The sequence below is a fragment of the Aegilops tauschii genome, chromosome 3 (genome assembly GCF_002575655.3).
Source record: "Aegilops tauschii subsp. strangulata cultivar AL8/78 chromosome 3, Aet v6.0, whole genome shotgun sequence".
Taxonomy (NCBI): Eukaryota; Viridiplantae; Streptophyta; class Magnoliopsida; order Poales; family Poaceae; genus Aegilops; species Aegilops tauschii.
In genome coordinates this window covers 603100312-603115480 of record NC_053037.3, presented here as the reverse complement: position 1 = coordinate 603115480, position 15169 = coordinate 603100312, and the positions used below count along the sequence as shown (strand labels likewise).

Sequence of the window (15169 nt, the reverse complement as noted above, 5' to 3'; positions counted from 1 at the left end):
ACTTCTATTCCTTACAACTTTTAGTCCGTTGTCGAATAGGTAACAATAAATAAGTTTCAGATAATTTTCTTAAATTTGTACTTATAGTTTAAGGCTACATATGCGGTTAGTATGCTAACACATTTGGTTGAGGTACATTTATAAATATTGGGTTTAGGCTACACATATATGTATCAAGCAACCATATGCATTTTTTCAATTTGGAGCACCAATAATACAATAGAAGCATGCAACTTTGCCCTTTCTCCCTAGATTGCTAGCACCAATAATGATCTGATATCTGCCATTGTAGTGTAGTGGAACTTACATAAATTATTTTCCAAGGTAACTTAAGAACAAACTGTAGGATATCCTCCTTCAATGGGATGTGAGGAGGTAACACTTGGTGCCCTTTTTTGTCGAGCAAACATGTGTAAGAGCTCACCACCCATTACGATTATGACATATGAGTGTTTTTGACTACACATGAGGTGAGGGGGATGTTTTAGCTTCCCATCCAGCAACCACCAAGATAAGTGATGAAAATTCCAGGTTAGACTCCACTATTCCATTGTGAAAGTTCCTTGCGCCTTCTCCTTGGGAAAAGTTGGCTAGGATTTCTACCTCCCGTCAGCGGCGCCGTTGATCTATCTCGTCTTATTTTGCCTTAGGGCCATGGGGGCGCAGTGGATCCCGACCCTTACCGGCGGGAGGGCTTCATTTTTAGATGTCTATGTGAGTTTTTTTAGGGTTTGTGTCCTGCTCAGGGCGAGACAGTGGCGGCTCCCTGAATATTGAATAAGGTTCTCCCCGCCAAGCCCCCGTCCTGGTGGTGTATCTAGCATTGTCAGAGGGTGTGTGGGGGTGTGTCTCCGGCAAATCTCGCAAGATTCGGTTGGTGGTTTTCTTTGGTGGATCTGGTCTTTGTTCGTCTATATTCGTGTGTCTTCAGGTAGGATCCTTCCGATCTGCGCTTCTCATCATCGGCGGCGGCTGCTTGTTCTAGTGTGCTTGTCCTATGGAGCCTTAGAACAGCGACTTTCTGACTGTCTATTACAGCAAGTTTTGCCCGGCTCCAGCGAGGGAGGGGTGATGACGGCGGCACGCCTTTGGCTCGCTTCAGTGCTTGTAACCATCTCTATGTGGTCTATGGATCTGGATGTAGTTTTTATTATTTCCGGTGTTCGTTGTACTGCCATGATTAAAGATGAATAGATTGAAAACTTCTCGCAACAAAAAAAAACTCCAGTGTTCCTTTGGATAAGAAGATAAAACCAAGAGAGAAAGTGAAGGGGAGGAAAATTGGGGGAACAAGTTCGCCATGAAGCAAAGGGATTTCTTGCCCAAGGTTGTGATGTTTAGATCCACCACAGTGTGTCCTTCAAGCCGTGGTTCCACCATTTTTGATGAGGTTGTTTCAATCCCTAACTTTGGCAACCCTAAATTTTGTTGTGGATATCAAGGAAAAAAAATAGCACACTATACAAAATAGCGCCGCTCTTAAATTATGCTACTAGCATGGTATTAGCGAGACATTGTATACTAATTTATTTAGTGAGACAATTCTCTATAAGCTATAGTGTGCTATTAGCGGAGTTGTTTCGGTGCCCCCGGCTCATGGTTTTCCCCGATTTGGGCGCGTATGGGGCTGAGAGTGTGGGTGAGGTGGGGTTAGGATTCCAAATTAAAGTCTGTTGTCTGGGTGTGTTGATGTTGCTGCTGCATTTTATAGGAAAGGGGTTGAAAGCACCTAGTACTTGTATTAGTTGTGTGCGGGAGACACCTAGCATTTGTACTAATCTTAGGTTCAGGCTGTACCAACTTATCCTTCATATATTTTGATGCATATGTTCCATTCGTGCTGGGAATGATACTTGAACTAGTACATGAAGTGGTATGAAAATGTACTTTGATTCTGCTCCAGTATTAAAATTACCATAATGGTATGCTAATTCCAAACATTAGGCACATCATACCATAATTCATTGCGTATTGTTTTTTTAACACAGTACAGACGGAAGCACTCATATACACGCGCATACACTCACCCTATAAACGCACACACGCACACCTTACCCCTATGAGCACCTTTGAAAGACTGAGCGGGCATATCATCTTGAAATTTACGAAGTCACCGTAGGCAACTCGTCGTCGAGGGGAACGTCTCCTCCCACTGAATGCGCATCGCCGGAAATCCTGAAATAAATCCAGAAATAAATGCGAGTACCAGGATTTGAACCCTGATGGGCTGGGGATCTACAGTCCCTCTAACCATCCAAGTAGTATTAGGAGTCATACACAGGCAGGTTTAGGTTAGCAGCCGGTCTGGCCGAGCATATATATAAGCAGCCCTGGCTGCGTGAGCTGATTGTACCGTGGAGAAAAGGAGAAAAGAAATAAAGAAGAAATAAGGGTAGACCAGGGCCCTTGGCTATCAGTTTTTGTGCGCGTATGTTCGTCGTATTTGATGTGATGATCGATCCTGAGGTCGGATTTCTAACAATTGATATCAGAGCAAGGTCGAGGTGAAGCTGCGTTTGCCCCGGGTGGCGACCCCTACTAGCGCCTCGAGCGGACGATAGAGTTGCTGCGTGGTATAACGACGAGGAGCATAGGGGATACAGTCGTTTGAGTGACAACGCGGAGGATCAGGCGATATTCGTTCGACAAAGCGAGACGAGAAGGCGATAAGGTTCTGTCGCTAGCGAGGCGATGGGTGATTGTCGTTCGGCGGAACCACCTAGAGGAGGAGGGCGAGAAGCAGTCGTCGTCAAGGTGCGCACCTGAGCTCAGGTGTGTGATTTTTCTAATGCAGTTGAGATGCGTCGCTTGCAGAGGAAAATTGAGAGCGAGAACGGACGGAGAAAAAGAAAATTGCCCCTTGTGTTTGCGTTTATGATCAAGGAGTTCCGGCTAGTTCATATACGATGAAGTTGACTTGCGCGTATATGGCAAGGTGTGATGCCATCGGATAGGAAGCGTCAAAATTTGATGATCTTTTTTCGAATTTGTTAACTTTTTTTATTAGATCGATGAACTGTTTTCAAATATGTGAACTTTTTTTCAAAATCCAGTAAACTTTTTTCAAATTATTGATCATTGTCAAAATTTATAATTTTTGCAAATTTGGAAACATATTTTTAAAATCGATGAACTTTTCTAAAATTTGCGAATTATTTTTTAGATTTTTCAAATAATTTATAATTGGACTGACAACAAGTGTCAAATATCGCTCCTTTTCAAAATTAAATCATGAAAGTCTTCGAGGTGCATTGTTATTGCGCTAATTCAGTTGACGATGGCTTGTGAGATCGATCCCCACATCTTGCAAAATAATTTTTTTAGGGGTCGTCGATTATTTTTTTTCTCATTGTACAGTAGTGATGCTGGGCCGGCCCAGTAGTGATCGCCTTCGAGCACCAACTTACCTAAGCGGCGCTGCAGTTTAAAAAAAAAACCTAATTGGCGCTGAGGGCGCCGACCATGAGGGGACCTCCTATGTGTCGCGTTCTGCAACATACTGTGGAGGAAACGCACTGGGGGAGTCTGACCAGGGCCGGCCTAGTACTGCACTGTATCGCGGAATAAAAAATACAAAAAGCAAAATCGCCGCATTGCACAATCGACCCCTGGACCTCCAGTTCAAGTGTGCGCGTCGATGGCAAACATACCACAACATACTTTGTTGACAAACAGGCAGCGCACAGTTAGGCCACCTTTGGTTAGGCCATCCCCATGATCCGAATTGTATCCCAATTTTTAGTGGTTTTTCATGAATAAAATTGGGGTTACCCCTAAAAAAAGGCAATGCACAGTTTTTTGAACTATCTACTCGTATGAACATACTGTAGGCAACTAAAACGACTATTTAGGAGTACTATAGCTAATGTATTTTTTTCAAAAACGAATATATTTCAAATTTCGAATTGTTTTTTGAAAGCATGAACACTTTAAAAAAATATATATGAAACGTTTCAAAAACTGATTGTTTTTCTGAAGACACGAACATTTTTTGAAAACTCTGAACATTTTTTGATTTGTATGAAGATTTTTTTTAGAAAAATTGAACATTTTTTAAAATTGCAAACATTGTTTTGATTGTGCGAACATTTTTCAGAAAGATGAACATTGTTTTGATTGTGCGAACATTTTTCAGAAAGACGAACAATGTTTTGAAGGCGCGGACATTCTTCGAAAGACGAACATTTTTTCAAATTGCGAACATTATCTTGAAAAAGTGTATTGATTTTGAAATTTACAAACATTTTTTGAAAACATGAACATTTCTCAAAATTCGAATTTTTTAACTTTAAGAACATTTTAAAACGCAAATATTTTTTAAAATTTTGAGAACATTTATTTGAACATGAATTCTTTTTCAAACTCATGAACATTGTTTTTAACACATGAACATTTTTGGTAAACCCGAACATATTTTCAACTTTGAGAAACAATTTTGAATTCTGAACATTTTTTAATTTGCGATTTTTGAAAAAAGAAACAGAAAAAAGGAATGAAAAGAAGAAACAAGAAAGAGGAAAGAAAAAGAAAAGATAAAAACGAAAATAATAAATGAAACAGAAAGGAAAAAAACCAAAAAGAGATAACCTAAAAGAAAACCAGCCTCGAAAAACGACGGGTAAAAAGAAAACCAGTTCGGCGAACCTTCTGGAAGGTTCCCAAAACCAGGTGAAAACCACCTGCCCGTAACCACTAATTGGGCCCCGGCCCACGGAGCTCTTCCCCGACGCTCGGCTCTGCGAACCTCCGTCAATTTGACGCACAATGCGTGAAATAGGAAATCCCGAACATGAGCTCCCGTTCTGTGCTCAAAAAATAAATAAATAAAAGAGCTCCCTGGCTTATACGCCTGGGACTCGTTGCACTGCACGCTGTTACCGCACGGACCGCAGTGCTTCGCTACGCGCTGGCTCTGGCTGCCACCTGCACTCGCCCGATCGTGCCGCCGCCGGACTTCCTGCTCTTCGTCCCTGTGGTCATGATGCTCATGCTGCTCTTCTCGCTCGTTCTCTTCCCCTCAACAAACTGGGAGTTCCCGTACCCGACCTTCCCCTCAGTAAAATCAGACAAAGAGATGTTTCCTGCTCGATCTCCAACCTTATTCTTCTATATATGGTATACCATACAACATGCGGAAGTATCCTAGGAGAACTTCTGCTCTGCCTTTCAAGCCCCAGATGACGAGCTAGCCATTGTTATGTAGAAGACGAAGAAATGATTGTTTGCTACTCGTTCCTGGTTTCTCCACAATTTTGTACTATAGCTACGGAAGGTTGTATATTAGTAAGGCGGCGATGAGAACCGATGTGCCTGCCAGGCGGGAGAGTCGAAGCCACGCTGATGTAGGGCAGGTGAAAGCGTAGATCGACATCGGAGCTGCATCAAGAAAGGCCACCAGTTCGCTGCCACTTCGGTTCACTGCATATCGATCTCCTTTTAAACAAGGAAAGAACAAGAATTAGAAAAAGAAATGCTGCTTGTACCCTCCTCTGCTCCTCGTCCTTTCACTTGCGACAGATTTTAAGGTTTTCAGCAACAACAAAAATTCCCCTGAACTTAATAGTTTTGATGCTAGCGATGAATCTGATCATACTTGAACACTCAACGCTAGACCGTTCATTAGTACTCCTACCTGGCAGGTAGGGACGAAATACAAGCTCAAGTTTGTTGTGTATGGAAGTCCTTCTCCAGAGGAGCACATAGGTTTCAGCGCAGATACATGTGCAAACCTGGTTAACCAGATGCATGTCCTCCAGTGTTCGTAGTCATAACTAGATGGACCATGAGTTTCTCAAAAAAAAAAATTTATATAGATGGACCATGAATCTAGATATCGGCAGGGATAGATTGCTTACCGTCGCCAGCCACTTCCGCGGGCTGGATCACGTGGTTAAATAGCAGTGCCCTTCTTAAATAACTAGCAAAAGCCGCATCACTTAAACTCCAACTCACAAATACTAAAATGGGTGAGTGCATAACAGAAGCTCCCGCGAGTGCATAACATCACTAGCCCACTTTCATTTTGACAAAGTAAATATTTTTGAAACCAAAACATTTTCAAAATTAGTGAACATATTTTTAAAACCTCAAACCTTTTTGTGAACAGTGTTTCAGAATGTCAAACTTTGTTTTAAAAAATAGGAGCAAAATTGAAAACGAGAACATTATTTGAAACTACAAACAATGTTTTAAAAATACGAACATTTTCAGAAAACAGGAACAAAACTGAAAATACGGACATTTTTTGAAACTACGAGCAATTTTTTCAAAACGCGAACATTTTATGAATTCCTCAGAATGTTTGTGTTTTTTAAAATTGCTCATAATGTCAAAGCACGAATATTTTTTATAAGAGCAAACAAAATTTTGAACATGAACATTTTTTATTTTTTAACATTTTATTAAAATCACTATTAAATTTGGAATTTCCAGAGAAATACAAACAAAAGTTTGAAACAATGTTTTGTATTCGTGTAGAAAAAATCACCATGTTCAACGTAGGGTGTCGTAGTAGGTCATAAGGCTTCGTTTGGGAGCATGTTTTTTTTTCTCGACATCCGTCAATTGACCTAAATTTTTTCATTGGCTTGTATGAAGAATTCAAGGCACCGTGCCAAGTTTTTTTTGTTTTCGAAAAAATTTACATTTTCTGAAGTTTTCTTGTTCAAAAAAGAGCGATAAATTCCGGGCATGTCACAACTTGTATATGGTGTCGAAAATCATTCACTTGGCATAGATTCCTACGTGTGCATGCCCACCTGCTTGCAAATGTTGGGTCATTTCAAGTGTACTAAAAAATAGACCATATTCAATGTAGGGTGTTTGGATACGTTAGAAGGCTCCGTCTGAGAGCACATTGTTTCTCGACATCCTTGAAATGGCCCCAGTTTTTCCCATGGCCTTGTATGGCCAATTCAAGGCACCCTGGCAAGTTGTTTTGGTTTTCAATAAATTTTGCATTTCCTAATGTTTTCTCGGTAAAAAAGCCAATAAATGCCCGCACATGTTGCAACTTGTATACAATGTCGGAAATCGTTCAAACCTGACATAGATGCCTACCATGTGCGTGCCAACCTGCTTGGAAACGTTGTGTTCATTTGAAGGATATCTAAAAATAGACCATGTTTAACGGAGGGTGTTTAGGTAGGCCAGAAAGCTCCGCCTGAGAGCACGTTATCTTTCGACATATATGAAATGACCCCAATTTTTTATATGACCTTGTATGACCAACTAAAGGCACATGCCAAGTTGTTTTGTTTTTCGACGCATTTTGCATTTTCTGAAGTTTTCGCGGCAAAAAAAGGTCAATAAATGGCCGCACATGTCGCAACTTGCATACGGTGTCAGAAACTATTCAAAACTGACATGGTGCCTACCATGGGCATGCCCACCTGCTTGAAAAAATTGGAGTCATTTCAAGAATGTCCAAAACTAGACCATGTACAATGAGGATGTTCAGTTGGCCAGAAGGCTCCGTCTGAGAGCACATTGTTTCCTGACATCTTTCAAATGGCCACAATTTTTTCCCATCTCCTTGTATGATCAATTCAAGGCACCATTCCAAGTTGTTTGGATTTTCAACAAGTTTGACATTTTCTAGAGTTTTTCTGGTGAAAAAAGACCGATAAATGATCGTGCGTGTCGCAACTTGCATACGGTGTCAGAAATCATTGAAACCTGGTAATGATGCCTACCATGGGCAATGCCCACCTTCCTGCAAAAGGTTGGGGTCATTTGAAGGATGTCCAAACCTAGACCATGTTCAACAAAGGGTGTCTGGTAGGCCAGAAGGCTCCGTCAAAGAGCCTATTTTTTCTCGTTATCCTTAATATAAGTTCATAGATTTGAAAAATTTCATGAATTTAAGAAATGAAAAAGAAGAAGAAACAAAGGAAAAAAAAAGAAAAAACCGAAGGAAAAAAGGCCAAACAAAAGCCAAAAAAAACAAAGTGAGAAGATGCACAAAAAAGAAGTAATTAGACACAACAAGTGAGTTGTCCTAGTTGGTTATAGTGGGTGGAAGTAATCACAGAGGTCCATAGTTTGAATCCTACTTCATGCACCTATTTTGTGAAGGTTAAAAAAAGAAAAGAAAAGTGGGCCAGACCTAGGACGGAGGGGTGTGTGCGCCGGATTGTGTGACGCTACTCCCTGTACAGCGGGAGCGCCTAGTCACCCTTTTCTGCGCTAGCTAGCGGACGCGGCGCTTGAACGCCACCTTTCATGGGCCAACCCAACTACACGAGCGATCAGTTGTTGCTTGTCAAGAGCATACGCGGATCACTTCTTCGTGGTTCGACCAAAAAAATCTCTTCATGGTTGACCGGGATGAAAAGTTGACCATTGACTATGAAAAACGGTTCATCCTTTCATGGATTCGAAAAAATTAGCGGATTTGCAAATGTTCCCAAATAAAAATACCATGAATTGAAATATCACGGATTTAAAAAAAATCAAGGATTGAGAAAAAGTTCACGAATTCAAAAAAATGATAAAATTATGGAAAAATATTATTAATTTTTAAAAACTTCCATTGATTTTGAAAAAAGGTTCATCGATCTCAAATGACGTTCTTCGAATTTGAAAAAAATATATTAAAAAAATCATTGATTTTTTCAAAATGGAAACTGAAAAAGTTTGCATATTGCAAAAGGAAAAGGAACAGAAAACAAAAAGGAAATGAAAAAACAAGAAAAGAAAGGATCAAGAAAAAAGGAAAATGAAAAAAAGGAAAGAGGAAAGAAGAAAGGAACGAGAAAGAACTATGTAAACGCAACTGCTCACGCTGTCTGTTTTGGTTATCACGTCCCAACTAGGTACTCCTCCAAGGTTCACAATTGGTTTACGATTTAAAATCAGAAAAAAAGGAAAGAAAGATGGGCCGGCGCAGCTCGTTGTACAGGTGTACATCATATACGGCGGACCAAGAGTTTCTAATATATGACCATCATGTCCTTTCTTATGAAGAGGTATGTACTAGTCGAAACGGTCCTTGTATTTAGGGGGGTGTACCGAAGCAGAAGTGTGGTTATAAATAGATTAAAAAAATTCTCAACTCTAGCAGGTTCACTAAAACAACTTTAAAGTCTCACTGAAAGTTGAGACTTTAAAATTATTTTAAAGTGCACTATAATCTTATCTTCCATATCTTAAAAGGAGCCCTCCACCAGCGGATTTTCCTGGCTTCTCAAGCAGCCATGTCACCCGAATTAATTTTAGGTGTGGGATCAACTTTGAATACAATCGTCTTTCAGTGCTTGGGCTGTACGACGAAGTCAGCCTATTGAGAGCACGTGGGCTGCCTATAGCCAAGTACGTGGTCTGTGAAGCCCGTGGTTGGCAGACTCCTTAAGGCCTTGTTTGGATGCGGGGCTAGCTATTTCCAAGTAAAATACGGCCTGGGCAGGATATTCTTGGCAAAATTAAAACCCTGTGCAGACTCACCTGACCATTTGGGAGAGAAGGGGATGCTAGCGTCTTCTTTCCTAGCCAGAGCAGAGCAGGCCGCGAGGCTGAAGGCAGCGCAGAACTTCGCGAGCGGCACGTACAGGGACAATTTTTCCGATGTGACGAGGCGAGGGTTTCCTAGCCGGGGAATCGGGGTGGGTTGGGGATGGAAAGGTCTCTCCCTAGCGACACCAAATGGGCCTGCGTAAAGACCTGGGCGAAATTAACTTGGGCTCTTCCCTCCCAGGGAAACGACGGGGATCCCGAGGGTATCCCTTGCTACCAAACGGCCGCACTAGGTCGCTCACCGTCATCTTCTTGGCTGTAACTCTTATCGCCGCCGCTATCTCTTCCACTGCCGTGACCTAACCTCTCCCGGGATAATCCGCGCATATATATATATATATATATATATATATATATATATATATATATATATATATATATATATATATATATATATATATATATATATATATATATATATATATATATATATATATATATATATACATCCCTGCCCGTTTCGATCTAAAATCCTGTGCAATGTGAGCCACAATGGGCTTAGCAAAACTGTTTGCAATGAATACCTAACACACACGGTGATATGAAATCCAATAATCCATGTTGCAATGAGGTATCTCATTGCATTAGGAGATTCAATAGAATCGGTGCGTGGTGTGGCACCACAGTGCAATGTGGGTTAGCGATCATTACAATATGATCTTCACATCAATGACACGGGTCGATAGCGCTGGGCCAGAGCATCGTATGTCCATGTGTGATGTGTGGTTTTATCCGTGTATGTGGTGGTGCTCTTCCAGGCAGATGTCATGTCTGATTTGTAAATTTGCCTTAGGGCATAGGCACTCTCTCCTTGATACTGTCTAATTAATAATGGGTGGATGTTCTCTCGAAAAAGTAATGTTGCATCCCGCAAAAAAAAAGTAATGCTGCGTTATGTACTTAGCCTGCCTTCCTGTGTTAGACTTATTTAATCTTGAATTAATGTAGAAATATCTGGAGAATAGTATGATAAACTTCATAACATCTTGAGTTTGGCGTGAATAATGTAGAAACAACTCGGATAATAACAACTGAAGCAAAGTAATCAGCTATCTGCCATCTGGCTCTTCAGTGATGGTTACATCATTATTACTACATGGGACAACAACACTAGTTGATTCATGTACCTTAGATACCCTTAAGTTGAAGTATGCTGGATGATTAGGCTCTGGGAGAATAACACTCTCACTGGTTAACATTGCAACAACTTCTGACATGGTGGGTCGATCATCTGCACTCTCTTGTACGCACATTAGTGCAATGTTAACGTACCTCCTAGCCTCTGTTGTATGGATCTCCTTGACAATTGAGACTTCTAGAAGCTCAAGCCACCCCCCTCCTTCCCAGAGTTGCCATGACTACAAGAAGTCATAATGTATCTTTTTCATATACATATACAAGATAAAAGTAACTTCAGTCTAAAAAATAGTACACTCCTATGCCAGAGTGTAGAAAATGCTCACATATCCAAGAAGGTTAAGAAAGTCTCCATACTGATGGAAACCAGAATTCCTTTTCCCACTAAGGATCTCAAGAAGTAACACACCAAAGCTGAAGACGTCAGATTTGATCGAGTAAATGCCTTCAGATGCATATTCCGGAGCCATATAACCACTGAAATGAGTTAAAAGCACAACAAAATATTGTATCAAAATTTAAAGTTAGGTTGATCAACTAAAACTTGCTGTCATAGGCACTATCTATGTTCTAATTGGTTTTTAAGAAAGGCATCCTTACTATGTTCCCACTACCCTCTTTGTGCTTCCCTCAATATCATTGGAGCTGAAAATTTTTGCTAGGCCAAAATCAGAAATTTTGGGATTCATGTCCTGATCCAAGAGAATGTTGCTGGCCTTAAGGTCTCTGTGTATGATTCGCAATCGAGAGTGCTTGTGGAGATACAAAAGACCTTGGGCTATCCCTTCGATTATCTCACGCCTTTTTTTCCAATCAACCAAAGTTGTTCTGTTTGCATCTGCAGATTAGAAAGTGCATTTTATAGTATGAAGGAATCTCAATCCAGGATATGGTTAAAAACTGCTTTGTGGGTACCAAATATAAAGAAGTCCAAGCTCTTATTTGGCAAATACTCATACACCAATACTTTTTCCTCTCCCTGAATGCAGCATCCCAAGAGCTTGACCAGATTGTTATGTTGTAGTTTTGCAATAAGTTCAACTTCATTCTTGAATTCTGTGAAACCCTGTCCTGAATGTGAAGCAAGCCTTTTAACTGCAATTTCCATTTCATCTGGTAGTTGGCCCTGTAAATATGTACAAAACAAAATTATAGGTGAGCTCTCTCGCTGCTAGTGGAATCGACTCGCTTCAGGAGGTGATGTCGCTTGCTCCATCTTCTCAGAGTGCTTGTTTTAGCACCCTAGAAGTCCTATGCATGTGTAATATCTGGCTTGAACGCAATGTTGTAGTGTATGATTGTCACTAGCCAGCAGTAGGTGGTAGTCCCCCGGATCAGATAAAAATTTGCATGTTTAAGAAAAAAGATCAATAAGAATTTTCCCCTAGTGGTCTGCTGCTGTATGGTTCTTTGTAATGAAATCTCTAGTACATCTCTCTTTCTCTAAATATAATGACATGCAAGTCTTTTCCGTGTTCTCCATTGTTTGTTTTTTGAAATGACGGAACATGCCATCCATGTGAGAAAAGAACTTGTAGGATACAAAACATCACATATTGACGACATATTTTTAATGTTCCATTTCATTGCATAATTACTTCGATTGCCTTTTGAGTTTCAGTCCACTTTTGAAATAGGACAGAATAAAAAGTTTATCGAGGTTTCTTAAATTTTTTTAATGCTGTAAAATTATGTATATTTTAGGGTGCTCGCATGAATGTATTTGTCAGTGGCCAGACAAATCTTTAATTTATTTAAGCTATAGTGATTTAATTTATATTTTTGGAATGAAGTGAATATTTTAGGAAAATACAGTTACCTTGTAGACAGGGCCAAAACCACCTCGCCCAAGTAGATTCTCTTTGGAGAAATTGTGTGTAGCATGCAGTATCTCAGAAAAGTCAAAGAGAGTGAACTCTGAACTCTTCTCCTCCAATCTCCAAACCAGTGCATCTTCTTCTGGCCTATTCGTGGCAGCCTGATTGTTTAAGTTTGCCTTTCCTAAATTGAGAGGATAGACAAATATACAACATTAAGTTGGACCACTAAACTGGCTGGCTTGAATGAATCATCATTACAACGAACCTTTTCTTCGTCTTCTCATCCATACAACGGAACAGATAAAGCACAAAAGTATTGACGATAATGGAGCCACCACAGCAATAATCAACAGCGCCCTCTTGCGTGAGCTGCGTCCTAAGGAAAAAGAAAACTAATTCTTCTATTTGTTCTCATATATATGAATAATAAAAGGAATTCATTTAGTGATAGAGGCAACTACAAATCAGCTACAGCAATCGAAGATGCATGGGCCCTATTTGACAGGGATACCTCACCTATTTCATCTATTCTAAAATTGCTAGGCTCAGGTCTACTCTTCTAAAATTGCTAGTACAACGTAGTTAACAAGCTAATTATCATCATAATCGAATGGTCTAAGTATCGATATTCCTTGTAAGAGCAGAGTACCATGTAGAATACAGTTTTATTTTATTTCCAAGCTTCCTTCTGGTAACATATACTAGTACATATCATTATACGTTCTTTTTAATTGCTGCAGGCATCATTGACGTAAAGACTGAACGGACTCCGTTTTCTCCAACAAAAGATGTTTCCATAGAACTTTCCAATAAAATTTTAGAAGAACAACTTTTCGATAAAATTGTGTTCCCCACAGCACGTGTGGCATGTTACCTAAACTAATTAATCTAACTGAACCCGGCGTACCATGTCCAACCAAGGATGTGCTGGGAAGATGAGAGACGTACCATTCTGTTCTTGGACGGTCGCTTTTCCATCCGGGGGTGGCGCCGCAGCTGGTGGTTGCACGGTAGCTGGTGTCGTATTGTTGTTGATCGCCGGAACTTCAGGGGCCAAGTTGATAATTCGCAGGGTAGGGTCCCCTTGGAAGAATGGGTACATCTCGTACCTCATATTACACCGTACTCCCAGAACTCGGCCACCTTGCCTACCGCCCAGGTACTGGAGCGTAACACTCAAGACACTCTGGAAACAGGCCATGCAATCGTCGGCGGTCAGATCGGGCGTGCACTGCATAAGACAGTACAGCGTCGGGGAGGAACCAACATCTAAGCGCGAGGTAGTGAACCTCCTCGAGCTATTCGCGGCCGATTGAGCCGTGCTGTTGATAAGCGTGAACAATAATCGCTGGGTGATGTCGGCGTTTGTAGTGAAGTTCTGAGTGTTGTAGAGGAGGAGTCCTTGATTGTCGGTGTCGGTGGTGGCGAGAAAATTCTTGTTGGAGAACTTGAGCATACAGGGATCATAGTACACGGCGGCTTCCTTATTGTACGCGCAGAGCTGCTGGGCGTCCTCAAAGGCGGTTGCCACGCAGCTCTGGCAGGCGGAGGCGTTGAAGTCGCCGCGGCAGAGCGTAAGGGCGTGGACCATGTCCGGAACATCGCCCACGGTGGCTGTGGCGAAGAGGTTGGTGTTGGACGCGGCCTTCTTGGGGAGGGTGGAAGAGAGGAGCCTGAGGTTGGCTTGGTAGGTGCTATTTGGTGTGTAGTTGCCGTTGTTGTTGGCGCAGCTTTGCCATTGCGCAGCGGCGAGAGGCGCGAGGAGCAGGAGCAGAAGGAGGGGGACGGTAACCATGTCCATCGACTAACTTGGTACCTGGGCTGGGAAGAAGCTAGTAGAGAATTCTTATACTAAACAATACTCCCATTAACATCACAAGCATAAATGTGTTGGGACGTGTGTGTACTGGTCTAGCCGCCGAGAGAGACTATGCGTGGAAAAAACTTCAAAAAGATTTTGGTGTTTACAAGCAATCAAGTGTTTTAAGGGCATGTCTAATTGATGGCCAAAATCTAAAACCCCAAAATGGTATCCGCAGAACCTTAAATCCGAATAAATCCTGGGTATTAAGAGTCTGGTTTCTAATAGATGCTCAGTACTTGACCGAAAAACATATCTGAATTGCAATTTTACTGCTTTGTGCATCCAAATAGCACATCGTCTTACCAATTAACATATATGTACTGAATTCACAAAAAACATATATATTCTGTATAATTAAACATTGTATATAATTAAACTCTAGTTTGGCATTAAACAGAAGCTCCCAGATAGCTAATCATGAGGAATGCTTCAGGTGTTCCAAAGCAAAACATATAACATAGATTAAACAAAAGATCTCTGTACCATTAACAGTAATAATTTAAACGTAACAATAATTAGGTTTATCCCAAAAGCCTAATAATAAACTTCCTCTACCGCCTGCCTAGACCTCTTCAGAGGAAGAGGAGCAAGAGATGAGTATGATATCTGCGGCCACCGATGGGAACTCCTCTTGTACGGCCTCAACATCTCAACAAGTAACAAAAAATTACTCCCTCCTTTTCGGTTTATAGGGCTTATCTTAAAATTTTAGTTTTTTCATTTTATAAGGCTCAACTTGATTGTTTCTCATCACATGTTCAGATTCCAAGGTGCATTAAATCATTGCATGCAAGTATTAAGAGAAAATTGACCAATGCATGCATGCATTGCAATT

General features: G+C 41.0%; 1 protein-coding gene across 1 annotated transcript; it reads right to left on the bottom strand.

Moving 5' to 3' along the window:
• Nucleotides 1-10538: 10538 nt before the first annotated feature.
• On the bottom strand, nt 10539-14290 carry LOC109776117 (cysteine-rich receptor-like protein kinase 10). Its single transcript, XM_020334789.4, has 7 exons — nt 13419-14290; nt 12736-12846; nt 12470-12651; nt 11566-11776; nt 11251-11488; nt 10977-11127; nt 10539-10871 (listed from the first exon to the last, which is right to left on the bottom strand). The coding sequence occupies exons 1-7, from the start codon at nt 14269-14271 to the stop codon at nt 10563-10565; spliced, it is 2055 nt and encodes a 684-aa protein (XP_020190378.1). The 5' UTR covers nt 14272-14290; the 3' UTR covers nt 10539-10562.
• Nucleotides 14291-15169: the final 879 nt, after the last annotated feature.

Excerpts from the sequence above, each read along its gene's own strand:
- LOC109776117 (XM_020334789.4), bottom strand. The coding sequence starts at position 14,271 with ATGGACATGGTTACCGTCCCCCTCCTTCTGCTCCTGCTCCTCGCGCCT. Across the intron at positions 12,652-12,735 it reads GATGAGAAGACGAAGAAAAG|GAAAGGCAAACTTAAACAAT; the intron begins GTTCGTTGTAAT and ends CTCTCAATTTAG. Across the intron at positions 11,128-11,250 it reads AAGAGGGTAGTGGGAACATA|TGGTTATATGGCTCCGGAAT; the intron begins GTAAGGATGCCT and ends AACTCATTTCAG.